The 27492-nt window shown below is 38.7% G+C and overlaps 1 protein-coding gene and 1 long non-coding RNA gene across 14 annotated transcripts in view; one reads left to right on the top strand and one right to left on the bottom strand.

Annotated features, from left to right (window-relative positions):
- The window catches only part of IQSEC1 (IQ motif and Sec7 domain ArfGEF 1), a 310602-nt gene that overhangs the window by 274808 nt on the left and 8302 nt on the right, over positions 1 to 27492 (top strand). For all 13 annotated transcript variants that reach the window (XM_081898297.1, XM_081898296.1, XM_081898295.1 and 10 more), the window contains 9 exons: positions 8058 to 8219; positions 10925 to 11047; positions 12508 to 12674; positions 14602 to 14741; positions 15531 to 15560; positions 18118 to 18243; positions 19052 to 19151; positions 21939 to 22100; positions 22939 to 23115. In XM_081898297.1, the coding sequence (XP_081754423.1) occupies positions 8058 to 8219; positions 10925 to 11047; positions 12508 to 12674; positions 14602 to 14741; positions 15531 to 15560; positions 18118 to 18243; positions 19052 to 19151; positions 21939 to 22100; positions 22939 to 23115 (1187 nt within the window). The remainder of the gene's footprint in view (positions 1 to 8057; positions 8220 to 10924; positions 11048 to 12507; positions 12675 to 14601; positions 14742 to 15530; positions 15561 to 18117; positions 18244 to 19051; positions 19152 to 21938; positions 22101 to 22938; positions 23116 to 27492) is intronic.
- On the bottom strand, positions 217 to 27006 carry LOC309362673. Its single transcript, XR_014165072.1, has 3 exons — positions 26990 to 27006; positions 4894 to 4991; positions 217 to 477 (listed from the first exon to the last, which is right to left on the bottom strand). It is a non-coding gene; the product is annotated as an uncharacterized lncRNA (long non-coding RNA).

Below are 27492 nucleotides of genomic sequence, written 5' to 3'. Positions count from 1 at the left end.
TAAAAAAAAAACTGGGTTACTAATACAGACAAATGCAGGGAGAGAGTTCACAGGGTGTCCCTCAACTTGTGAATTAGTTTATTTGTTTCTTTACTTATTTACTTACTTACTTACTTATTTAAGAAAGGACACTTCAATAACATACAAGAATAAATAAATAAACTGAAAAATGAAATGTACAGACAAAGTGAACTTGTGGAATTAATGGTTGCTCTTTTCTTTTCCCATTTGTGACATGAACTGGCTGCCTTTATTTGTTAAAAGTAGCAGACGAATGCTGATGAATTTGTTTGTTTATTCATTCCCTATTCATTTATTTGAAGGAAACACTATTTTAAAGAGCAAATCTGTTTCAGGAAGCAGTTTCTTGTGTGCAGGAGGTTTCTTTGATGACATGGACAGAGTGACATTCCAGCATCATGCACAGCCAACTTTTGCATCACATTTGCAGAAATTTCTTCTTCTTCCAAAAATCAGCTGTGAAGAGAAATCTAGTGAGGACTCAGCCAAAAAACACTATAATCTCATGCACCTTATATGCAAGTAGGACTGCTTCCAAAGAAAGATGCACCTTTAACATACAGGTGTATTTTAACAAGCTTTGCAAACTCTTGGTGTAAAGTTGCATCTAAGCAGGCTTGAGCCCATTTTGCTTCCAGACTTTTCACAAGTTACCTCGTAGTGCTGCTGCAATACAACTGCTGTCACATTTGCAAAGCTAAGCAAATGTTTCAAATTGGACACAGGACTACATGCTGAGATTCCTGCATTGCAGGGGGTTGGACTAGATGACCCTTGGGGTACCTTCTCACTCTACAGTCCTATGATTCTATTAAATATGAGAAATGTCTGTTAAAGGTCTTCATGAAAGTGAATGCCAGCCTATTGGGAGTTTAGTGTAAAAGAGTATCTTTACAACACCTGGAGTGTAGATTACTCCGTAATAGCAACAGAAAGACTTCTTATGACTTTTCTCTTTTAAATAAATACTCAGTAATATGCATAGAGAGGAAAAGGCTCATAGCATGAATCAGTTCAGGCTGGCTGCATTAAAAAAATGTAGGGAGGGGATCCTTTGTAGTCATTTACAGAGAATATATAAACCTTCCCTAATATTGAAAATCCAGCCTTCAAAAGGCTATGGAGTCCATTATTAGCAGCTTGGAATAGCCTCAGAAACTGGAATGGAGTCATTACATAACTCCCATCCAATCAGGTCCATCTAGCATTAAACATTCCAAGCACACAATTTGCTATAACAGAGCTCTGTGCTAGGATTAAGCAGAATTCTCTTGCCACAATACCTAGAGAGCTGATGGGGATATAATTTTGTTGTGAAGTGCCCACTATAAAAAGGGAAGGCCAAGCATATGTCTGATTGTAATTATGGAGGTCAGGATTTGCCAGTTCATTTACTGTTCCCTGGAATTCAGGCTGGTTAGATTATCCAAGTGAAAAGCAGAGGCAGCTGCCTTTTCAGCTATTTAGAGAATGAAAATTTATTAGTAGTGAATGCATTGCAAGAGGGAAGAGAGGGACTGCAACATGTGAGGATTTGGGACAATATGGCTAAAGAACGGAAGCATCAGAAATGGGGAGGGTGGAAACAAGCAACAATATATTAAAAAATGGTACTTGGGTAAGCAGTTGATTTCCACAAGTAGTACATCAAATTGCTGTAGCCTCCCTAGTTTCTGGCAGTCAGTCCTAATGTAAGGTTACCAGACGTCCCCATTTCAACAAAATCCATTGAAGTTGAAAAGTGTCCCTAGATTCCTTGAAAAAAAATCTGGAAACCTTATCCTAATGCCTGTTTAAAGAATTGGAGTGGGGCTGTCCTTATTGTTTCTTTGTCCCAGGGTTTCTCCGCACAACTGGACATAGTTATTCACCTAGCAGCACATGCCAACACACCTTCTGCACTCCATTTTAAGACTATTACAAACTGAAGGCTTTGGGGCTTTTCTTATCTCCTTCCTGCCTGCTGTTTTGTTTAATTTCCAGCTTGTAGAATTCAAAAACTTGCTTGCTACTTGTGACATTTTAAACAGTCCTCATAAAGACCTTCTGTGTGTCTTTGATAATCACCTAATGGACAACGAAGTCTGTACCTTGTAGACAGGTCTGGTGCCAGGATCTGGCCCACCCAGACAGCTGTTGGAGTCACATTGCCAGACAGCTGGGTCTGGGGAGCTTACATTAACAATGTCACACAAGTAGCACTGGCTTAGTGTGAACATAAGAGCTCATGCAGGCTCCTGGCGAAGTGATTGTGGCTGCTTTGCTTTCTCGCTGGTAATTTAGCTTGCAGTGAGCATGAGGCATAGTTTGGCTTGGTTGCCATCTGAACCCAGCCATAGTGTCTGGGACATTGTTGGAAATTGAGAATGGCTGCTTCCCAACCAGCCACAACTATTGCCATGTAACAAGTGTGACGGAAAGCTCAACAAGACCAGAGTTTGGTGATGCAGTGCTTTGGAATTCCTCCAGAGTGCTGAGCTGTAGGTTCACCTGATTGGCTGTAGATACAGCAAGCACTTTGGGAGGAGGAAAAGAAAAGGGGATTGGGAGTTGGGTGTTCTTGGTGTTCAGCTGGGTAGAAGTATAGCTCCTGAGCTGTGTGTGAGAGATCCACTCTGAGGAAAATATCTGCACCCTGAGAAGGAAGTCTCTGAGCTTAGTTTGAAATACAGCAATTAGTGTCCTTTTTCAGGCGTATACAGATAAGAGAAAAACTGGGAAGCTGAATTGGGAACAGGAGAAGTAGAGTTATTAGTGAATACTCTACTTGGGTCTCCATTCAGTAAGAAAGGGGTAGAACGTCTTGAGAAAGAGAAGAATCCCAAACCAATTAGTAGGCGTTTGGTGATCCCCTGGGTCTATTATATTGCTAGAGGAGCCTCAGGGGTGTGATTAATAGAAGGTTAGGAAACTGACAGAAAGTACCACCTTGTTTTAGAACCCAAGTATTAAGAACTAAGCTATACAATTAAGCTTAAGAAACTGAAGTGGGGGAAACTGAAAAGAAGTTTTAAATCTGAACAAAGAGTTTTACACGTTTTTCTGCTCTTGCATTATTTGATCGTGTAGTGTAGTGTTCCCTTCACTTCTACCAAAGAATGGAGTGACCAAGTAAATATAAACTGTCCTTAATTCAAGTAGTAACTAGCTACAGTGTGCATGGAACCACTACTTTAGCTAGTCTTCTATATTTTCCTGCCATATGATTTCTCTGCTTTCCTAGATATTGGCTCAGATACATACTGTAAGTGGCTCTTGTTACTCATCTGCAACACAATATGGGTTAGTGTCTCACCAAGTGGCTCTCTGCATATATTAGCAGACTATCAATCAATAAATGGTTGTCTGTATTTACCCTCTGTCCATAGAAAAACTAGCACATTTAGAATGACACTGGAATCAGAGCTGGCACCCAGTGAAAAAGGCATGCAGGAACAGCATAGAATTTTGAAACCTCTCACATACTACTTTAAAGTCTGTGATCCTGCGCAGAAGACACTCACTTTAAAAATGTACCAACCCTTTTGCCTTCATTATTTTTATTTTATTTTATTTATTATTACTTTTATATTGCTCCTTTTCTCCAAGGAGCTCAAGGCAGCACACATACTTCTCCCTTTCCCCATTTTATCCTTACAAAATCAGTGAGTGGCAATTTGAACCCTGGCCAGCACTCTTAACCACTTTTCTACGTTGGCTCACAAGGCTGCAGTCCTACCCTCAGTTACATGAGCAAATACATTACTGGCCAGGTCAACAATCCAGGTTATGGTGTGTGTTTTCTGTAGCATTTTCCACATGGAAATAATTCTACAGCATAACATATTATCTATTCTTTTGCATTGTTGTTTAGTCGTGTCCGACTCTTCGTGACCAGAGCACGCCAGGCACTCCTGTCTTCCACTGCCCCCCGTAGTTTGGTCAAAACTCATGTTCTTTTGCATTACTGTAATGATATTCTGCAAAAACACATTTTTATATGTTCATTATGCCCAGTCATCTTTGAACGACTAAAAATAGGACAAATAAAAATCCCCTTTTCTAATTTGATATTTGCCTTTTGCCTTCTTTCCATTTGACCATCTATTTTCCCCCCGAAAGTCCAGCTTTAAAACAGAACCATTTTTAAAGTCCAGCTTTAAAAAAGAACCATTCTTCAGAACCATTAATCTTTCTTTCTAAAGAATAATTAAAATACAGTACTTCAGGACATGAATGGTATTGGTAAAGCATTGTCTTGCATATGTTTGACTAGTAGGTTCAGTTGCCTCAAAACCTGAAAGAATATTATGGTGTGTTCCCAAAAGAAAAGATTGAGATGTACTGTACAAGCAAGTTGTACAACTTTATTCAGCCAAAGGAACAAAGCTTGTTGTAATGTATAGATCTCATCTTGTTCCACTTTGTACAGAACCAATGAGTTCAGATGGAGAAAATAATTCTGATTCAGAATCCTAAGCATGTTTACTTGAAGTGAATCCCACTGACCTCAATGTAGCTTACTCAGTAGTATGTGTGTTTAGGATTGTAGCTTTAGTTTCTTCTGTTTGCTCAGAGGAAAAAAATATTTTGAATAAAGGAAATATTATCTTAGCTTACCCTTGTGGGAATAACAGCACATATTCTTTTTGTTTCAGATGTAAACTTTCAGGCAGGCAGATTTTATGACATGATGATGAGGCAGTTTTTCTATGGTACTCAGCTATGAGGGTAAAAGTCTGATTGTTTCTTTTACTTACCAGATTTCAAATTTTTACTAGTAAAGTCCAGCAGAGTAAGCATGTTAGGAGATTTGGTAATGTTATTGACAATAACCTACATGAGGAAAGATGTGGTTACATGACCATCTTGGTATAAAAATAGCAGGGTCACCTTGTTCTTGGAAATTGATTTCACATGTCTGAGCAGAAAGTTGCATCCTCCGTCTGCAAAGTTGGAAATCCATTTGCATTTTCAGATATTTGTAATACCTTAGAAAATGGAGAACACAATGAAAATATTGAATTGTGGTTGGTCACTGCTGCAGTACACAAACTTTTTGATGTTTACATAGCAACAGATAAATGCACAATCTCTGTCTGCCTTGACTACTTCAGTCTCAATCTTACATTTAGCATTCAGTGCATTCAGATACCATATTGCTTGTTCAACGCATGATTTGGAGGATTGGGGAAAAGCTCTTTATGTACATTCTCCCTCTCTCTACTTTTCAATCCTTCCCTCACACTCCTGGCTTAATAAAATACCAATTTGTTTCAGAAACCTCAGTTTGCTATGATGTCAGAACCCGCACACTATGGTTTGAGTGATTTGCCCAAATCAAGATTGCAAACCACCGGTTTTTATTTCCTTTTCGATGCTGATTTGGAGGGATGTATCCAACTACAGGTTTCTGGTTGGATAGCATAGCAAACTGTGGTTTAACAATTAGGAAGTATTATATTAAACTGAAGTGGAGGAACATGAGCACATGATCAATCCCCAACCTCATAAACCATGGGTAAGCAAACTAAGGCCCAGGGGTCGGATCCGGCCCGCAGATTTACATTCTCTACAAAAAAAGACACAAAACCCTTTTGTGCAATTTCTGTTTTTATCTTGTGTTTTTATGTTGTGAACCACCCTGAGATCTACAAATTTGATAAATAACAACAACAACAGAGCAGGCAACAGTGCTTTTGTAGTACATCGGATGCTGAAATAATCCTTGTTGTTTCAAGTGAAATTATATATATATATATATATATATATATATATATATATATATATATATATATAGTGGTACCTCTACCTACGTGCACCCCTTCTTGCGTATCCTTCAGGATATGCATGCGGCAAACCCAGAAGTATTTTTCCGGGTTTCGCTGTGCGCATATGCACACAAGCGCTTTTCCACACCGTGTGCATGCACAGAAACAGCACCTCCGGTTGCAGAAACCTCAGGATCTGATCGGAGCTCCGGAACAGATACCATCTGCAACCAGAGGTACCAGTGTGTGTATGTGTGTGTGTGTGTTGACACACACACATGCATACATACACATATTCTCTCTCTCTTTCTCTCTCTCTCTCTCTCTCTCTCTCTCTCACACACACACACGTATATGCATTTAAATCCTCGCTCTCAGAGGCTCAATTCAAAGCCCATTCAGCTCCTTTCAGAACAAAACCCCATTGACCTTGAAGTATTATCATCCTTTTAATATGGAAGTAGTAATGTAACTAAGCTTCAACTAAGATCATTTTCTAAAATGTGTATTCGAATCCTACATCATCTGTAAGTCAGGTAGATGGACTACTTTGACCAGAACATGTGTTTGATTTCTGTCCCCCACTTTCTAATCACATAGACAACCTCCAAAATTAACACACTAGTATAGGCCAGCATATTGTAATTCCCAGTTATGACTCCCACCCCTGACTGTTTACTTGCCACCGGGTGACTTTAAAGAGCTTCTTTTGTAGCTCAGGGCCAAACTAGGCCCTATCCAAATTAGGGACTAATGTGATAGGGAGTAAGGTGGCAAGAGTGCTATAAGGAGGAGCTGGATCCTGCCCCATCCCCAGATTGCCTCCCTCTTCCCCACCCCATGATGCTCCCTTGCAAACAAAAGCAAACAATTGAGTTACTGAATTCAGTACTATAAGGAGTTGTGATGACTATTGAAAAGGACTAGAAAAAAATCATGGGTGATGTATCAAGCAATAGTTGTTCAACACATGGAAGAACAGTACCCATAGTTTAAAGCACAGTCTGGCGTGCATGAAGTGTGATTTTTAATTTCCCCCTCCCCTCCTTTCCTATAAATTCTAATTGTTATTGATACAAAATACATTTTATTTATGGTCACCAATCAGAGCAATACACATTACTATATATCATTTCTGTAATAATCATAAGAATTTTAGTATATACACTTCGACACAACTTCGTTAATATATGTAGAAACGTTTATTTGAGTGTTCATTGTTGTTTTATTTTTTTATTTTAATTTTATGCAATTGCTGCATGGCATGTGCTCCATTGTAAACAAAGATATATCTTGATGCAACCATGTTAAACAGTTTAAATATGAAAATAATTTTTTTAAAAACCAATGTTATATTTAAAAAAGCTGTCCACTACAGTAGCTAAATTGAATCTTAGAATTTAAAGGCTATATCCGCTCCAGACGCTGGGGAAAACAAGGAAGGGCTACTGACTCCATGCCACAGCTTGTCTGCTTTCCAGGAGCATCTGTTTAATACTGTTTCAAACCGCATACTGTTTGTGGTAGAGGCAGGAGCAGAGGGTTACTTGGTATTGTTCATCAGTGCTTCTCACATAGGGGTGGGAGGGGTGCTGTTGAGAGAAAGGTCTGTGCAAAGCAAGAACTGTGAGTCTGCTAAGAGTTGCAGAAATAAATGGCAGGTGTAAGTTTTAAAGAGCACTATGGTAAAGATGTGATGCACATACTTTTTCATGGCTGCTGCAGTATAGTTACTCCCCACTGGGTAATAACAGTAAAATTGGTCCTCAAATGATTTAAGTTGTACAGTTATATCTCTGAAGTCAAACGGAATCTGTTCCAGAAGTCCGTTTGACTTCCAGAACATTCGGAAACCAAGACGCGGCTTCCGATTGGCTGCAGGATGCTCCTGCAGCCAATCGGAAGCCACAGAAGCTGTGTTGGATGTTTGGGTTCCAAAGAACGTTTGCAAACCGGAACACTCACTTCCAGGTTTGCGGCATTCGGGAGCCAAAAGGTTCAACTCGCAAGGCGTTTGACTTCCGAAGTACGACTGTATACCTCTGCCTTAGAAATTAAAAGATACTTGAGTTGATTGTGGAAGAGCCCTAAGACAACCCCAATCTTTATTTTATTTATTTTAAATTTACTTATGAAAATATTTATCTAGCACAATTTCCTTAAAGAAATCTAAGTGGTATACAGCAACAAATATACACGCACACACACAATAAAAATACATATGCCCCTGATTATGTTGTGGTGAAAATGGCTAATGGGAGATTTGGGATTTTTTTCTTCTTGTAGAAAACCTGAAAAAGGAATCCAGTACCTAATTGAGAGAGGCTTTGTGCCAGATACGCCTGTTGGAGTTGCTCATTTCCTTCTGCAGAGAAAAGGACTCAGCAGACAGATGATTGGAGAATTCCTCGGAAATCGACAAAAGCAGTTTAACCGGGATGTGTTGGAGTAAGTAGCAGATATGAAGCATCTGTTACATATTTAAGTGTACACTATGTGGATTTTAAAGAAAGGGGTGTTCACCAATTGTTTTGTGCATATGCTAAGTGCAGTTTCAGAGAAAAAGAAAAACCAGGAAAAATTATTTCCCCATATACATTTACAGCTATGCCCGCAACTCAGAAAGACTGTTCCAGAAGGAGGTTTTAGCTATTTATCTGCTATACTATATTATTATTTTAATTGCCTAGGATATGCTCATCCAGAAGGAAAGTGTCTATTGATTATAAGTCCTTTATTATTCCTTGAAGTATTACTCAATTCATTGTCTAAAATAAAATGACATGACAAAATGTGGAAGACTACTACCATCCAGAAAGCAAGTGCCACAATATTTTCAGGTTTGATGTGCTGTACTGTGTACTGCATGCCAGCTCATGACATATTGGCCCAAATTTATAGAATTATGTATACATTACTTCGATGAAGAATTGCTGTTGAATGCTAAGGTTCCTGTTGATTAGTGGTACACCTTAATCGGCAGAATGCACTCATATAAATATGCTTTAATGAAGTATTCTACACCTGGCAAGTGAGTTGTCTTATTCCTCGACCCACTTGTTCTATATATTTCCGTACTACAAAGGAACAGTGAAGCAGGGCCTTCTTCTAGGGGTCGGAAATATGTCAGCTCATGGGTCTTCCTTGAAAAATCGACACAGATTTTAAATTCCAAAGTGATGTTTTCTAAAAACAGTCCTGTAGATGAGAATGTTATGTTGGCATCTTGCCTAACTCTATTAAAGAGAGGCTTTTGTCCTGGGAGTTGCACCACGTGAAAATGTTATTGATGCCTATTTGACACAATGCCAAAACATATGATCTACAAATAGGCTAGGAAATTTAACCCTGATGACCTCCTCTTCATGTTTGCTTCATTGACTAAAATCTTATAAATTAAACATTGGAGCTTTTTTGTTTACCTGTTATTATGTTTTAAAGGCCATTCAATGAGGTTCTGAGTGCACTTAACTGAGCACTGGAATGCAGCCAGAGAAATTAAATATGCAATTGCAATGTTCAGTTAAAACAAGCAACCTTAGGAGTGCAGAGGATTCCCATGTTAGCTTGTGTCAGGTACCAAGATGGCATTTATTTCTGTGTTGTATCGGGTTATGAAATATGTCAAGTTTTCCTGCATTATACAGCTAACCAAGGTACTAAAAAGACCTGGCTTTATTTGTTGACCATTTGCTGTTTTATGGATATGTGACATAGCTAATTAGATTACAGTATGAGGAAAATTTCATTGTCCATCTCAGGATCACCCTGGGTGTTTTGGTCAGGAGGATGATACTATATGCTCAGTAGTAAGCTACTCTTGGGGACCTGGTACTGCCATGCACAGTAATTTTGTGGAAGACTCTTTTGAGATTTCTAGCTTTTGGGACTGTATGCCTCTTTGATGTACAGCGTGATGCCACCTCCAACACACCCTTCCCTGTTCTTTCTGTAGAGTTTGTATCCAGAAATAACCAATGCCCACTGGTTCTCTCCATCCCAGCAGGTTTCCATTATGCTCTTTGTATCTATGCTATCATTTAAAACAAAGTACAACAGCTCACACAACTTGAATCAGTGGCTTCCAGTATTAGCTTTTAAACACCTGTGCATGGTGTGTCTTTTCGAATATCTCTGGCACATATGTCTTATCCAAAGTATCCTCTTTGAATTGATACCTGTCCCTCTGCATTTTAATTGCCTGGTTCTGCCCCTCTCTCATTTGAACAATCATAAACATTTTTACCCTGATGCCATATGGCAATGCATTTTAATAAAAAGCCTTTTAGCATGGGTCATACGTTCTTACCGTGGCACCTGCATTAGTCTATTGTACTTTGCAGAGATTGATCTTTCATTGTATATAACCTCAAAAGCCTACTAAAAAGGGAAAAACCCTCCAGATTCTGTTTTATTTTATTGGCAAGTAGACCTCACAGGCAGCAGAAAAGGCAATTAGATCATGGTTTCACAAATCATGGTTTTGCATCAGCCTTTTAAATCAGCCCTGTCCACCTGAGTGCCTTTTCTCCCTCTCTGCTCTCCCCTCTCCACTGTCTGCTAAACAATTCCTCTCTCTTTCCCCTTCCAGTTATTGAAAAGAGTGTTATTATGCACAACACTTTAAGGGGGGAAAATGGTGTGTGGTAACTGGTACCCCTTCTGTCAGAGAAGGAAAAGTATATTGCTTTCCCTTTTACCATCCACTCAAAGGCATGCAGGAAGGAAAGTAAAAGACCACAGGGTCTTCTTGCTGCCACCCTCCCTTCCAACGTTCATAGGATAGGCAAGGAGGGGACTGGTGTCTGTTGCTCCGTGCTCTACTGCTCAGTAAAGTAGTAAATTAAAGTAATGTTTGGTTGTTTTCTAATGGAGCTACTGACTGGGGGAAATTGCTTTTTGAAGAACATAAAAGTGATTATTATTTCTGCCAGAGAGATGTCTTTGAAAAATCATGACCCGCTTACATAAGCTTCTTTAATTGATATATAGTGCTCATAATTCTCTCTTTGCCCTTTAATCATTGCATGCTTCATCTGACTGAATACTATACTAAGTACAGCAGTTGGTATTTTATTGAAGGCAGGGTGGATTGTGGGAGGGGGTATGCTGGAGGGTGGCAAAATCAAAACTCTTCTTCTTCTTTGTCCTAGCTGTGTTGTGGATGAAATGGACTTCTCAGCTATGGAACTAGATGAAGCACTCAGGAAATTCCAAGCTCATATCCGTGTTCAAGGGGAAGCTCAAAAAGTAGAACGACTCATTGAAGCTTTTAGGTATGGACGTAAACAGATAGCTATCACAAGGTTTAGTTACATACATAGTAGGCTTGAGTGTACTCAGGCTGAAGTTTCCTGCTTGGCAGGGGGTTGGACTCGATGGCCCTTGTGGTCTCTTCCAACTCTATGATTCTATGATTCTAAGTAGTTAAATATTATCTTGATCTAAAATTCTGTTCTCACGATATTATATATTGTAGACCAGCCTTCTGGAGTTGATGAGAGATGTACTTAGAAACCTCCAGAGGCCACTAGGTTGGGGAAAGGCGGCTATAGTTTCTGGCAGCTTTGTTTGTTGTATCTTATGTTATCAAGTCTAAATGTGAACAAAGAAATGTTTACTGTCGGTTTAAACATTTTAAAGGAAATTAAGGTCCCAATCCTATACCCACTTACCCCAGTGTAAGGCCTATTGAACGCAGTGGGACTTACTTCTGAGTAGGCATGTAAAGGATTGTGCTGTAAATATTCTATGTTCTCATCTTGTTGAAATGGAAGCATTTATCCTTTATAACATTTTGCAGTGTACTCTGCTGACCTTTTAATTAAGCAGTTTAGCTTAGCTGAGCAAAGAGCATTAACTTATTAAAGCCTAGACAAATGTTCTTTATCCATGGTGGGGACATGGGGAGAAATGTGAAGAATCTTCCAATATGCTAAAAATAAAGAGGCCTATCCTCAGAGGGTGCCACAGATCTGTTGAAGCCATTGGTCAGACTCATTAGGCATGAAATGTGTACAAATGGCATATTAGCATAGATATAAATTATGGATCAAGGTTGCATCAGATATTGTTGCATAGTTTGACTTTGTGCTGGCATATTTGGGCTATAGCTACATGGTTAGAAGGAGGAAATGGTTACCTGAGTCAGTAGTGCACTTCATTTGGACTGTGATGTTCAACCCAAGAAAATTTGGCCTTTCCATTGCATATTTTGCCCTACAAATATAAGCTGGTTTACACTTGCAGTAGTCTTATATTACCTTACTTTGCCATGAATAAAGAATGTATAATTGTCACCACTGTCCTATTTCTGATGAATTGTGCAAATCTGGGTAATTTTTATCCTCTTTGATCCACTAGGTATGGTTTGCAGTCTGCAGTGATAAATATGTATATGTATATTTTATGTATATTCCTATACAACAAGTGAATATTGCAGGAAACTGAGGGCACTTACTGTAATGGAGTTAGACTAGCCTTAACCACCGGAATATCTAGATCAGCAAATAGTAATTTGGTTACTAAGAGTGGGTATAATAATACATCATCTGCATTAAAGATGCTATTATTAGCTGAGATAATGTGATGGAATGGTAATTAATATTCAAATATTAAATGTGTATGTCAGGAGTATAATTCCAGTATCCTCAATGAAACAGTTTATTGGTTTGTTCTAAAAGGCTTATCGACTCATCCTTGAATCTGACCACTCTTATTTCGGTGTCTTTTGTAGCCAGAGATACTGCATCTGCAATCCAGGTGTTGTGAGACAGTTTAGAAATCCTGATACCATCTTCATCCTAGCTTTTGCAATCATATTATTAAACACAGATATGTATAGTCCAAATGTGAAACCAGAACGCAAAATGAAGCTTGAAGATTTTGTCAAGAATCTAAGAGGTATGCATAATTCAAAAATTTGCCAGGGTCTAAAGGCTGGGTTTGTTTCATTTCCTCCAGTCTTGAACAGAAAATGTCAAAAGCCACATTTTTCTTTATTAAAAAAACATCCAAGAGGCTAGTCTGCCATATGTACTATGATTTGTTACCAGGCCAGGAGAAGATTGGAAAGGGTTTTTGGGAAAGGACAACAGTCTGATTACTAACAATGCGACAGCACCCGTTTCTAAATAGATTGTTTCTTAAATACTAAAGAGGTAGAAAAGTCTGCCACATGGCTTTGGAAGCACATTGTTGTAAAAATTGCAGCAATAAGTTGCAATTCTATGCACACTTAAAGGTAAAGGTACCCCTGCCCGTACGGGCCAGTCTTGACAGACTCTGGGGTTGTGCGCCCATCTCACTTAAGAGGCCAGGGGCCAGCGCTGTCCAGAGACACTTCCGGGTCACATGGCCAGTGTGACATCGCTGCTCTGGCGAGCCAGAGCTGCACATGGAAACGCCGTTTACCTTCCCGCTGGTAAGCGGTCCCTATTTATCTACTTGCACCCGGAGGTGCTTTCAAACTGCTAGGTTGGCAGGCGCTGGGACCGAGCAGCGGGAGCGCACCCCGCCGCAGGGATTCGAACCGCCCACCTTTCGATCAGCAAGTCCTAGGCGCTGAGGCTTTAACCCACAGCGCCACCTGTGTCCCACCTGTGTCCATGCACACTTACATGGAAGTAAATCATTGAACATAGTAAGACTTACTTATGAGTAAACATGCATAGACATTTGCCATTATGGTCTACACCACAAAAACCGTAAAAGAATACAGTAATTAGATTCTGTTCCATATTACGCGTTTGTGTGACTATACCCTACAAAAGTGTTTTAGAACTCTGAGGAGGCTGAGGAAACCAAGATTCAAGTTCTTGAGAGAAAGGAAATGTTTTATAGCTGAAAGACCAATGTGGGGGTGCTTGTAATTTTGATTGCCTCTTGTATTTCTGCACTGCAAACCATCCCTCTCCAGGTCTGTGGGCCAACTTCATTCACTAAGCATATTACAGCAGAAAATCTTTATTAATGTTTTTAAAGCAACTAGGTTGAGATTGTGCTTTATCTTCCACGAATGGTGCTTCAAGACTGCAATATTTTTAACTAACACTGAGGTTTATTATTGCTCGGACATTTAACATTGAGCGTGTGTGTGTGTGTTAACAAACTGATATCTGTTACGTAATTGTATTGATACTCCACAGTACTCTTGCTTACTGTTGTATCAATAACTAAAAATAGGGCAAATGTGTATTTTGCAGATAGGAATAGAAAATTTTTAAGTAAATAAATATCATACTGATTTTAAAAGAGCATAACTGGAGACCAATTCAGTGTAAATGGCTTGGAACCCAAATACTCAAAAGAGTGCCTCTTCCCATATTAACCTACTTGTCTGTTAAGATCTTCTGCCGAGGTCCCTCTTCAAATGGCATTATCAGAGATACAGTATAATACATGAGAGCAAAGTGTTCATAGAAAACTCTCCCTATGCAGGTTCTTCTGGCACCAGTTACAATCTTTTCTGCACCAGAACACCTTTTTAGTCATCTGGGCATTTTAATCTTATGTATATTTTAAATACTGTTTTCTTCGTTCTTCTGATGTTTTATGATTATTCTTATTGATTGTATACTACCCTGGAATTCTAAACAAGAATGAGCGGCGATATTTATATATCCAAATGTCATTGATTGAAATTCACTTCTTTAATTGTTAAATGGCAGGTTCTTCGGAGATACTGATCATGACATGCAACGATTTAGTATCAGTGATGTTAGTGCAACAACCAGTAGCTAGATCACATTCTTTACAAGGCAGAAGTGTCATCAAGTTGTAGAGGTATTGCAGTTTTTGAGCTGGTAACAATGATGTTTGGGTTCTGCAGGTGTAGATGATGGTGAAGATATTCCACGGGAAATGCTTATTGGGATCTATGAAAGAATCCGAAAGAGGGAGCTCAAGACAAACGAGGATCATGTGTCACAGGTCCAAAAGGTTGAAAAACTCATAGTAGGAAAGAAACCGGTAAGTTATATTTTGCCTTTGCAAGTTACATGTGCAAAAGTATATGCTCTATTCACTGAACCATTTCCTACTGAGCCCTATCCAGCTTTGGGGGCATAAATAACTGCTCAGAAAGTGTCTCTCCTGAGTTACTGGATCTATTTTATATAGTTTCTTTAGTTTTCTAAGTATTTATATCCTACCCACTCTAAAGCATAAAGGTTTTTATTCCTCTATATTAAACATGAAAATATTCCAACATTTTTTTATCCCTGCGTGCCAGCTTAATGCAAACAACCAAAAGTCAGCACCAGTAAAGAAATCATATTGCACCTTAGGAATATGGCAAGAGTCCAAAGAAACAGAATTCCAAAGTTGTGGGGCAGCTGTTGTGTGCATATGGGAAGGTGGGCACACTCATTGCATCTTTGTGTGCTTACAGATAATGGCTTTTCCAAAATGAAGAGGTAGAGTTATACAACTTTCATTGCCTTATAGACTGGAAAGTAGAATTTTGAAAGCTGCAGAAATACACTGCAGAATTTAAGCTTTGTGAGAAAGCTTTGTGAGAAAGCAATCCAAATGATTAAATAAAGTCATTAGGATTAAATTAGCGTTCCTTGTGCTCATTACTGCTTAGTGACAGCGTAACTGTGCAAAAGGGGGGTTGAAAATAAATGCCCATCATTATTTATAGGCATGTTTGCTTTTATAGGAGTTTAGTGATAGTAAGACCATGAAGTATTTGCTTGATATGATCTGTATTTCTCTGAAATTTAATGAACTTGTATGTGTCTTTTTCTGCTGTAGATTGGATCTCTACACCATGGACTTGGTTGTGTAGGTATTTCCTTTAATATTCATTTCTGTTCTGTAAGCAAAGCTCGTCAGTTCATTGCTTTTTCATCCTAAATATTTTAAAGTGTCAATTGTTGACCTAATGAAACATTTCCATTTTGTAAAGCAGCCAGATTGTTCTTTTTCTGTGGGGTTCAGTATCACAGATAGAGTATCACAGTATCACAGATAGAGCTTGGTACAACAGTGAAATATAGAAGTGAATTATGGTAATTAGCAAGCATAAGTGAAACTGGGGGCAGCTTTGTTTATAAAACTGGCTGAGGTCAGTTGTGGTGAGCTGCCCTTAAACATATTTCCTAACAATTTTAAGATTAAAAACAATTTGCCTCTCCCCTCAAAGGTGTGCATGGCCTCTGATCTGCAGATATTTAAACGTACATCTCTCTCTTTCTTCTGCATTATTTTAATGTCAGAATATTTCATAAATGTGCTTTGCTTTCATTGTTTGTAGTGTTTAATCAGCTTAATCAATCAGTGTGGAAACTTAGCACAAGATTATGCAGTAGAGGAATGTGGGACTGAGACATTCCTTTAGGATCTTTCAAACACACAAGCTGCAAAACGGAGAACATTGAGCATTGGGTGTGCCCTTGCATGTCTTCTGTTTATCTGTTATATATAGGGGTTAGGAGACAGGTATAGATGAAGGTCTTCACATATTGTCACATAATAAATGTTGGAATACTGCTGTTGGTGACTATTGTGGGACCTTTGACAGCAAGTATCCAGGCTTCCAGTTATCAAGGAAACCTCATTGCCATATTAAGTTAAATAGAATATGCTTAGTAATGTTATTCAGGTACCTCAAGTATTCTAGCATTACCTCTAGAAGAAAAAAAACAGAACTAAAATAAAAGTTAAACAGTAAACATAAGAATTTTCTTTGGAGCAAACCATAATTCCTCCGTAATTTTTGTACTAATTGATAAGATGAATTTCTGGCTTTGACCTTTTAGAACTTGACCTTTTAGAACAACTAGGTTTGGGTCTTAACTTGCTCCTCCAGTCGCCAACTCCTGCCATACCACATCCCAATTTCCAAATGTCCACAACCTACAGGAGCCAATTGTTAAGTTGGTGGGGAATCTGTTCAGTGAACTCTGCTCCATTCACAGAAGGGCAGTCAAGATTCATGCCCTAAACCAGGAGAGGCTAACATTTTCCACCATCCCTTACTACTGGCCATGGTAGCTGGAGCTGATGGGAGTTGGAGTTCAACAACATTTAGTGAGCCACAGATTAGCCACTCTTTCTTCTGCTGTTAATCAGGAAACACAGATTTGCTATAGTTGCCCCATGTATTGAATAGAATTGGGCAACTGACCTGCAAGAACTCAGAAGCTCATTGAATATGAGAAACATTTTCTTGGTGACTTTGTATTATACTCTGAGACACTTCATTAAAACATTTGTATGAATATGAGGTATATATTATATTCCTCATACGGAAGGAATTTTAAATTGTGCATGCTGCATCAATCATTGTAAAAGTGGGCCATGTGTGGCAGGTCACTTTGCTGATCAGGATCCCCCCCCCCCGGTAAGTTTGGCATCTTTCCTTAGATGTCATGGATGCCAAAATAATATTATTGGCTCAGGAACTGAGATACAGTTCCTCTGCACTGGGGCTAAGAAGAACTTAGAATCTTAAGAAGTTAGACTCTAATAAAAATTCATCGCGATTAAAACTTACTGTTAGTAGCCTTCTGTTTGTCCATGTATAAACAGGCTAGCATCTCGTGGAAAAGACAGTGGAAAATCTGTATTGACCTTGAAGTAAAGGAACCTTAGTCCCTATACTGTATCAGATACAATATATGCACTGGCATGGAGCTAGGGGGAATTATTTTCACCTATTCCCCCTACTGAGGAAAATTAGGATACTGTGGAAGAGTTAATAATAGTAAAGGTAAAGGGACCCCTGACAATTAAGTCCAGTCGCAAACAATTCTGGGGTTGCGGCGCTCATCTCGCTTTAAAGGCCGAGGGAGCCGGCATTTGTCTGCTTCCGCAGACATTTTTTCCAGGTCAGGTGGTCAGCATGACTAAGCCACTTCTGGCGAAACCAGAGCAGCACACGGAAACACCATTTACCTTCCCACCGGAGCGGTACCTATTTATCTACTTGCACTTTGACGTGCTTTCGAACTACTAGGTTGGCAGGAGCTGGGACTGAACAATGGGAGCTCACCCCGTCGCGGGGATTCGAACCACCGACCTTTCAGTCGGCAAGCCCAAGTGGCATAGTGGTTTAACCCACAGCGCCACCCGCGTCCCTTTGTTAATGATAGTAGCATTGGACAACAGGCTTCATGAAATAACATATGAGTTTACCACCAATATATAAATATGATGACAAAAAAAGGAAAATCCAAAATGGTTCAGAGAGAGGCTAATGAAAAGCTTTTCCTTAAATGTTTTTCCCCCCCACCATTTTCAACTATTTCCTCCTTCACCATTGTGGAAAAGACTTCACCTAAATAATAGTGAACTCCTTTTAAATTGACTAAAGTCAGCATTGTACTATATCCCACAGGTCCTTTCTCTTCCCCATCGGAGACTTGTTTGCTACTGCAGGCTCTTTGAAGTTCCAGATCCAAATAAACCACAGAAACTTGGATTACACCAGCGGGAAATATTTTTATTTAATGATCTGCTTGTGGTATGTATCTGACAGGCATGTTTTTATAACACATTATATTAATGCAGAGACTCCATTAAGTAAAGGGGCTTACTTAAATGCAGAATCCATGTAGGGGCACTATGTGGGTTTCTGCATGGGTTGTTATTCATATGTGGATGAAGAGCTGTATGTACAACTACAGTTGTATGCAGTGCTCAGCATCAGCTAGGAAAGTTGTGCAGGGGAGCCAAAAGGCTAGTAGATGGAAATGGTATGTAATGGTTCCAGGGGTTGCTCGTGCATAAGCCGGTGCAAACACCTGGCTGGGTTGCCTGAGTGAACCTTTTCTGTCCGGACAGCCACTCACCCATGGCTGCCTCAATCGCTGGCAGAATCCGTTAGTGGGCGTTTCTTAAACTTCTTCCAGCAAAGAAGCTCTTTGACGCCTAGTCTCCTCCTACTCTCTCTGCGCGAAAGCCTTCTGCGCAAGGAGGGCGTAGGCAGTGGAGGACCCCTACTCTCCCCGCTGGTCCCAGGCAAGGAGTCATGGGACCGCCTCGCCGCTTCCCCGATCTGCCCCCCTTCTCCACTGGTGCTACGCTGATTCTCTTCCCCAGAAGATGGGCTGCCTCTCCCAATCCCGGGACGCTCTCTGGAATCCCTCTGGAGCCTGCTCTCTCCCTCCGGCACTGATGGCAGTTCCCTGACATGGTATTTTAGGCAGAGTTTGTCATCAGGATGCTTACTGGTGTAATATTATAAGGGTTCATTGTCCATACATTTCAGTGTTTTTAACTAACCGAATACTTTCTCCAACATTGATTTTTATGCTTGTTGATATTTTTAGGTCACTAAGATCTTTCAAAAGAAGAAGAATTCAGTCACATACAGTTTTCGACAGTCCTTTTCCCTCTATGGAATGCAGGTGCTCCTTTTTGAGAATCAGTGTAAGTGTTTTTAGCCTCTCATATGAGTTAAGGGTAAATTGGTGCACCTCATTTCTTAAGAATAACTATACCTTGAGGAAGTGGTTTTTTCCCATTTTTTAGAAAAGATATTGAAGAAATGCAATGAAAACCTATTGTTAATATTGACGTGATAGTGTGATTTTGCTTTGTTACCACATTTATTTAAATGTTTATGAAACAGAATAAGAATAGCATTCAAAGACTTTTAAAAATAAAGTATGAAATCTTGATTCTCTGAAACATGTGAGCTATAATGGTTTAGTATATGTACACATACGGGATATTTGGGAGAAAGATCAGTTTGGTTCAACACAGCCTGACACTCTCCTCCAGATTTCTCCCCCTTCAGCATTTTTCTTTAAGCAATGCATAGCCATTATTGTAGCTGAAGGCAGCAAGCTACAAATATCCCACCCAGCCTATCTGCATGTTGCAGCTGTCAGATTCAACTTGTTCTCAAGGAATGGAATTCATATACCTTCTGAGAATTCTGTCAATTAAAGCAAAGGCAGTGAAAAGCATTCCAGTTAGAAGCTGGCAAGGTGATGGGAATGATTGGCAACGGGGAGTGGATGATAAGGGTAAAATGTATTTTGAGGAATCAGTTAATTCTTTGAAAGGAAAGAAAGTATTTATCTCCACATTCGTAGGTCACGAGGGAAAGACAAAATAGATACTTCCACTTTTTCCAGAACAAACCTTCATTTTAAAAACATGAAGGTTTGCAGTTTCTTTTCACTAGAGACCACGTAACAGTAAAATTATATTCACCAACTGCCTTCCTCCTGCCAATTCTAACCTTTAAAAAGTCTTCAGAATATATTTTAATACCCCTTTCCGAGAATTGATTTAAGTGAACATTTGTGTATCCAGCTGTATATGTACTATTTTTGTACAAAATATACATTGTTTTATATATCCTCTTTTGATGGTGGACACATCCATTTTATACTGTTTTTAAACATTTCTTGCCTTACTCAATTTCATGTGGGCTTTATCTATCTATCTATCTATCTATCTATCTATCTATCTATCTAATCTATCTATCCTCAGAAAGTTTTATATTAGTGTTTCTTCTACAGTTCACATTACAGTTATGATTTAAGATTAATGACTCTAAAACTTAAATATTTATTTTATATGTATGGCTAAAAATTCTATATAATATCATTTCTAATGTCTGTGTGGCCCAATAAATCACTGTGTGTTAAATGTTTTTTTACTTAGTACTTTTATGAAAAGTAATTAAAAGTACTAACATGCTTTATTTAGTACTTTTAGTACTTTTCTATTTAGAAGCCCTTTTGGCTCAAAAGTGTAAGGATTGGGGCAGATGATGGGCGGGGGGACCCACTTATATTTGATTGCCATAGCTGCCAATCTTGTGATGATATTTGTTTACAATTATATAAGATGCACTTTCATTAAAAAATACAACAAGGCGGAATACAACATATAAACTCAAAATAATGATATTCATTTTAAAAAGCTTTAAAACATTAGTAAAGACTGATTGCCTTAACAAGAAAATTCATGTGGCAAAGGCCTTTCTGAATAATAAAGTTTTCAAGTGACATATGAATGAAGGAGGGATAGTTCCCACCAAACCACTGCTGCAAGGGAGTTCCACAGGGCAGGGCCTGCCTCACCAGAGTCCCTGGTGATGGTCTTGAGGGTGTGAGGAACCACCAGAAGTGCCCTGTCAGAGGATTTCAGTGATCATTCAGTCTACCACTGCATCAAGTCTGTGATATATGGCGGAAATCCTTGAGTGAGTGGTGACTGTTGTTTTCCCTCAAACGCCCCTCATCATGTATGATGACACATTTGATTCACCCAGGAGACTTATGTGGCTGAAAAAATGACAGCAAGTAGCTGTCTACAGGATAAACCATAGGTTCACCCCCATAAAATGCCCTCTTTGAAGACTCTGCATAGGCATCTAGTCAGCCACTGTAAGAACAGGATGCTGGTCTAGAAGGGACTTCCAACTAATCCAACAGCATTCTTGGTTCTAAGAAAGTCATTTCCCATTTTTCAGCCTACAAATGGTGGGATTTTGCCAAGTTTATAGTTTTGTAGTAATCTTTGAATGGCTGTTCAGTAAGGTCTTGTGTTCATTCGGACCCTCCATGTTATTCCTGGAGGTAGTCGGTGACAGAGAGGTCACAGTTTCTGCCGGAAACTGTAAAGAATGTAACAGACCTGTAGGCATCTTAGACCACCTGAAATAACACCAGAAACACAGAGAGACCTAGAAGCCCTGAGACTCCAATACATATCTCACGCAGGGTAAGTTGCCCAGTCTACTGTGGGAGGAGCACAATAGACACAGATGCTTTCAGGCCTCATCCTATCAGTTGCACATGGTTACCAAGAAATGTTAATGTGGTAATGGAAATATTTGATATACTGGGATGTACAGTGGTACCTTGGTTTACGAACTTAATCTGTTCCCGAAGTCCGTTCTTGAACCAAAGTGTTCTTAAACCAAGGTGTGCTTTCCCATAGCAGCGTGGGACTCAATTTGGAGTCAAATGGAACACACTCAACAGGAAGTGAAACATGTTCTTATTCCAAGGCGAAGTTCACAAACCAAAACATCTATTTCCGTGTTTGCAGTGTTCTTAATCCAAGTTGTTCATAAACTAAGCTGTTCTTAAACCAAGGTACCACTGTATCTTTTTCACATTTGGAGATGCAAACAGAGAACAGAAAACCCTTGAAAGAAATTAATATACATATATCCCTTTTACCACTTCCTAGATTATCCTAATGGCATACGGCTCACATCAGCTGTTCCGGGAGCAGATATAAAAGTTTTGATAAATTTCAATGCGCCAAATCCCCAGGACAGAAAGAAATTTACGGATGATCTGAGGGAGTCTGTTGCAGAGGTACAAGAAATGGAAAAGCACAGAATAGAGTGTAAGTACAAAGGTACATATAGTAGAGCATTTAAAATTAATTATGTTAGGTGAATCTATTTTGGCATATTTACAAAAAGTTTTCTTTATAAAGTTAAAATTTGCTCAGAAAGTGTGGCTGAATACTACTCAAGATTAAACTGCAGCTGAAATACGAGAATGTTTTACTAAGTGCTGATATATTGCATTTTCCTCAGGAGACTTACAGTGGTCCAGTGGCATCCATTTCAGCTGGTGGGCTCTGACCACACTTTTAAACTCCATGACTTGCTGTTACCACATGGTTATGTGCCACTGCCATCTGGAGTCCAGCAGAAGGATTTGCATTGGTATGCTGTTATGATGCAATTATGCAAACAGACTACCAAGGTGCAGTGACACCCAACCAAATGAAGACATGGCAAATTTGATAGCATCGCTTTGTTCATTGCTACCTAATGATAGTTATTTCGTTATTTATTTATTTTGCTTTGTGTGCCAGAGAGTACGTTGTGTGAGGTACTGTATCTGAGCATTTCTGGTGCCAAAGGAGAAGGGATGGGCAAAAGGCTTAGGTAACATGAAATATTCCCCAACACTGAACTTAATAGGAATGCGCCTTCTCACACAGAAGCCCTGTTGTTGAAGCCCTGAAAAGGCTCTGGTGTGTGGCCCAGCTTCTGGAATGCTGTGCCTTTTGCAGACTGAGCAAGCTTTATTTGTCCAGGTGCCAATTTTTAGAAGCATTGCGTTTGGGGTTATTGAAATTACTAACGAGCCAGCAAAGAGTCCATACCTATTTTTTCAGCGCTACAATCTGAAAGAGCCAATAGAGTAATTGGCTTCTTCTCTCTTTTCAGCTGAACTTGAAAAGCAGAAAGGTGTAGTACGACCAAGCATGTCTCAGTGCTCTAGCCTGAAAAAAGAGTCTGGCAATGGGACATTGAACCGTGCCTGCCTTGATGACAGTTACGCCACTGGGGAGGGTCTTAAAAGGAGTGCCCTTAGCAGCTCTCTTAGAGACCTCTCTGAAGCAGGTATGCATTTCTTCCTTCTTTGATAAATATATGCATTGAACCTTAATATATATATGTGTGTGTGTGTGTGTGTTCAAAGAATACCCTAACAAATATGAAAATGTAAAAATGTAATCCTGAGAAAGTTAAATATGTCTTATTGTTGGTAGTGTGTTTTTTTCTGTTTTCCCCCCTCTGCTTATTCAAAAATTCCATTTGAAAATATTAAACTGTTGTAGCTTTCTATGTATACTTTAAAAGGAGAAAGAAGACAGAGAAAAATTGTAAGTTTATAATAAAATAATGGTTAATTAAATGCTAGGTATAATGCTAGGAGTAAACTGTTTAGTTTTGCGTCCCTTTTTGTTATTTTCTTCCTTATATTGTCATTTAGGGGGGAAAACCCACCCAAATCATTGTGTATTGGCTGCTTCTTGTGCATTTTGTGCTTATGTGTATCCATGTAGTATATTGATGAATGAAATTGAGTGAAGCCCTGCTAAATTCTATCTAGAGAAACATAAATCGGATATAGTTGTGTGACTGGTGCTACTTTATCGTATTGCTCAAAACGTAGACTCTAGATCTTGCTGAAACTGTGGCTTGTGTATATACTACACTACTGTTGCCAGCATAATGGGGAAGGAACCATTTTGGCAAAGTAGTAATTTCACCACTGCTTTTGGGCCTAAAGTTTGAACTGATCTGGATGGTGATGGAAGTTTAAAATATATTTTAAATTATAGATGTTATACCTGGTTTTGGAATGTATGCATTTTAATCATTACATTTCACCCATGTGTGCAGAACGTAGAAAAATGCCACTACGATTATGACTGGAAATCAATGCCCTGGTGTATTTTGAATGTCAGGCACTACATTTCAGCTATGTGTGCAAAAGAACAGGCACGTTATTGGTTCCTGCTGTTGCTAGTAGAATTGCTCTGCCTGTTAACACCATGTACACTATGCTAAATTATAATATACTACTAGCAAATAGATTTAAATTTTTGCTTACTTTTCATCCTATATATTATTTTGACCTCTATATAAAAGTGAAGTATACCTTTCTCTTTAAAATATCATGTGTAAGCTTCTACTGTGCTACAGTCATCAATACTAATCTTAAGTATGTGCTATGTGTAATTATGTGCACATGCCTATTTGTGCATCAAAATATACACATACTAATATCTGCATCTTTATTTTTACCAAACGGGTTTACTTTCTATTTAGCCACAATTCTTTATCCATAGTAATTATTATATATTACTTTACTTTGGGGACAATTCAGTGACAACCATTAATCCATTGCATGGAACAACACCAGTGCAAAGGTCCACTGAATTAACGCTTTTTAGAATTTTATTTAAAAATGTGCACTTGAGTAGACTTTGGATGAGGCCTCAGTCGTCATCATTTAGTTTCATGTAAGAATGGTTTCACTTTTCTGTTTTTCATTGAGAATGACAACATTCATTTTTAGAAACAGGATTTTCACTAATGTACCTATTACTTGACATGATTCCCAGTTAACACTTTTCATCCTACTAGGAGCTTTCAAACATTTACTCCAGACATTGTCATGTAGCTAGCTTCATTTGGAGGATTCTTTACCATAAACAAGATGAATTTTTCATAAGCATGAAACATCCCATATGTCAACAACATATGCCTTCTGTTGGCATATACTCATCGCTGACAAGTTATTTTCTGTAGTTGAATATAGGCGTCAGACTGAAGGGTTTAAGCAGTGACTATGTTAAACCCAGCTAAACTTAATTTTAACATTTTTATTGAGTCATAATTATGGAGAGTTTATGTTTGGACTTGTGCAGTGCAATTAATTTAAGAAACACACACACATAAGGTCAGGTATTGGTTAGGATAACCTAGGTGGTCTTTTCATTGATTATGTTAGCTATTGCCAAGAACCAACTAGAAACAGGTGCAGTTCTATAGAAGTTGGCCTTTGGAGTGATTTCCATGGGTTCAAACAGAAAGTTTTCTCCATGCAATTTCAAATCATAGAGGTGAAATACTTCACATGGTAACACATTCTGTGTAAATTATAGGCTGATACTGATGATCCTTTGATTTCATGAAAAATGAACAAGATGTGTAGATAACTTCTTTTACTACTTTTTAAAATGTGTGTATCTATAGGGTTCATGTCAAATATGATCTTCAAAGATACATGTTTGAACTGGCCCTCACTGCAATGAGATTATGAAGTGTTTAGCTTAAACAACACTGTCATTTTATGCCATCACTCCTTTCCAATAGAAAGATTGAGCATGTAGCTAAAAATCATGTAGTGTTGCTTTGCTACAGGACGCAGGAGGAGGCTGATGAAGTAGATTATGTGTATCTTATGTAGGTAGAAACATGCTTTTTTCAAAAGGTTACCTTGTTTTTTAAAAAAAAAACACTTAATTTTACCACTCAAACAGTGGTTAGAACTGCTTTATAATTTTTATTTCAGAGATTGTTTAAATATGTAATAATGTTGTTTTTGGATACTATGATGTATGTAAAACTTGGATATTTAATGTTTTTCTTTTTAAAAGAAAAATATGTCAAAAATGTTAAGGCAAAGCATCTTTTAGTTCAGGGCCAGGGAACCTGTGGCCCTCTACATGTTTCTGGACTACAACACTCATCATTCCTGACCGTTGGTCATACTGGCTGGGGCTGATGGGAGTTGTAGTCCAACAACATATGAAGGACTCTCCACCCTGCATTTTGGATTTTTAAAAGCCCTATATTATTCTCACCACCTGAATTAGGTTTTCTAGGTCTCCAGCATTAAATATGTCCTTTAACACTTCTCCAATTTATTAAAGTATAATTCATTTAAAATAATAAATGGCTAGCTTTTAAAGGCTGCTTGTTCAGTTTGACAAAGTCAGGTTTACTTGTTTGTGTCTCATGCAGCCTAGACAACTTCCACAAGTTGTTTCATTGTGTGATAAAGAATAAATAGGTCCAAAAGAAATATCTGTAAGCTGAAGTGCATATTTGCAATTTGTACAGTGACCTCCGGAAAAGGCCCTTGGTAACTGACTAGCCATTTGCTGCATGATGTTAGAGAAAAACGTGAGCCAGCATTTGGATTGCTTTGGAAATATGACCACATTTACCATCTTAAGCATCATTTCCCCCCCACCTGCATAATTGGGGGAGACATTCAAGGATAGTTGTGAAAGATTCAGAAATTTGCCAGATGCATCACCATGGTATTGTAAGAGTAGGATTGATTTTGAGTCAGAAACCTACCCCAGATGAGTCTGAGCATTTTAAGATGACAAGATGCAGTTTAAGATGATGAGATACAGTTGCTTGAATTAAAGCCTACAAACATTGTGGTCCCATATACTCAAGGTATATGAAGCTTGTACTAATTTCCTGAAATTTGGAAAGTATCCAGGTTGCCTTCTCAAGGCAATGTCATTCCATAATTGCAGTGCCACACCAGAGAAGGCCCTGCTTCAGGCAGCTATAGATATGACCGTAAAGAATTGTAAAATTATTTATTTACTTATTTAAAACAATTTTACTGCCTTTCACTGAAAGTATGTCAGGGAACATATGCCCGACGTAATAAAATAAAACAACATCAATAAAAGACAACTCTAAAATAAAAAAGAAATGGGGCCATTATATCTTAATACATCTTAAAATATCTGCATAAATAATCATTTATTAAGCTGGCATCTAAAAGCTTGTAAAGTAGACACCAAGCACACCTTATTAGACAGATATTCCAAAACTGGTGCACCACTACCAAAAGAAACCTTCATTGTAGATGTAGTAGATTTGTTTATCTGTATCTAGTTATCAGGTTATCACAAGATAAAAGTATGAAAGTAACACAGCTAACCAATGAACTTACCTCAGACCCAAATAGTCTCCTGATGGGCACCTGGGGTTGTCAACTTGGGAAGGTAACCTATCTAGAAGGAGAAGGAAAATTCTGCTGCCTTACGGGATATCTTCAAGAGAAGAAAGGGCCAAGGAGTAAATCCTATACAAATTCAGAGTGGAGTCCCTAATATGGTTGGGTGGCACCTTGTATGCCTCCTTCTGGCAACTCCTGCAGCCAAGCCAGTGCCAAATGCATTGCTTTGCTTTCCTTTGGACCATATGAGTGACACCGAAAGGGAGGGTCCTGTTGCCTGGGCAGCTCAGGCCCTCTTTGTGCCCTGGGGAGGTCACTTCACCCCCAGAGGCACACTCCATTGACTCTTGAGACAGAAGGATACCAACAAGAACAAATTATTATTAATATTATTATTATTATTATTATTATTATTATTATTATTATTATTATTATTTTATTATTATATTTTTATACTGCCTGCATCTGAAAATCAGGGGGCAGTTCACAACATAAAA

This window comes from Podarcis melisellensis (genome assembly GCF_964234715.1).
Source record: "Podarcis melisellensis genome assembly, chromosome: 2".
NCBI classification, from domain to species: domain Eukaryota; kingdom Metazoa; phylum Chordata; class Lepidosauria; order Squamata; family Lacertidae; genus Podarcis; species Podarcis melisellensis.
The sequence above is the reverse complement of the archived record's forward strand: the minus strand, read 5'-3'. Positions and strand labels throughout refer to the sequence as shown.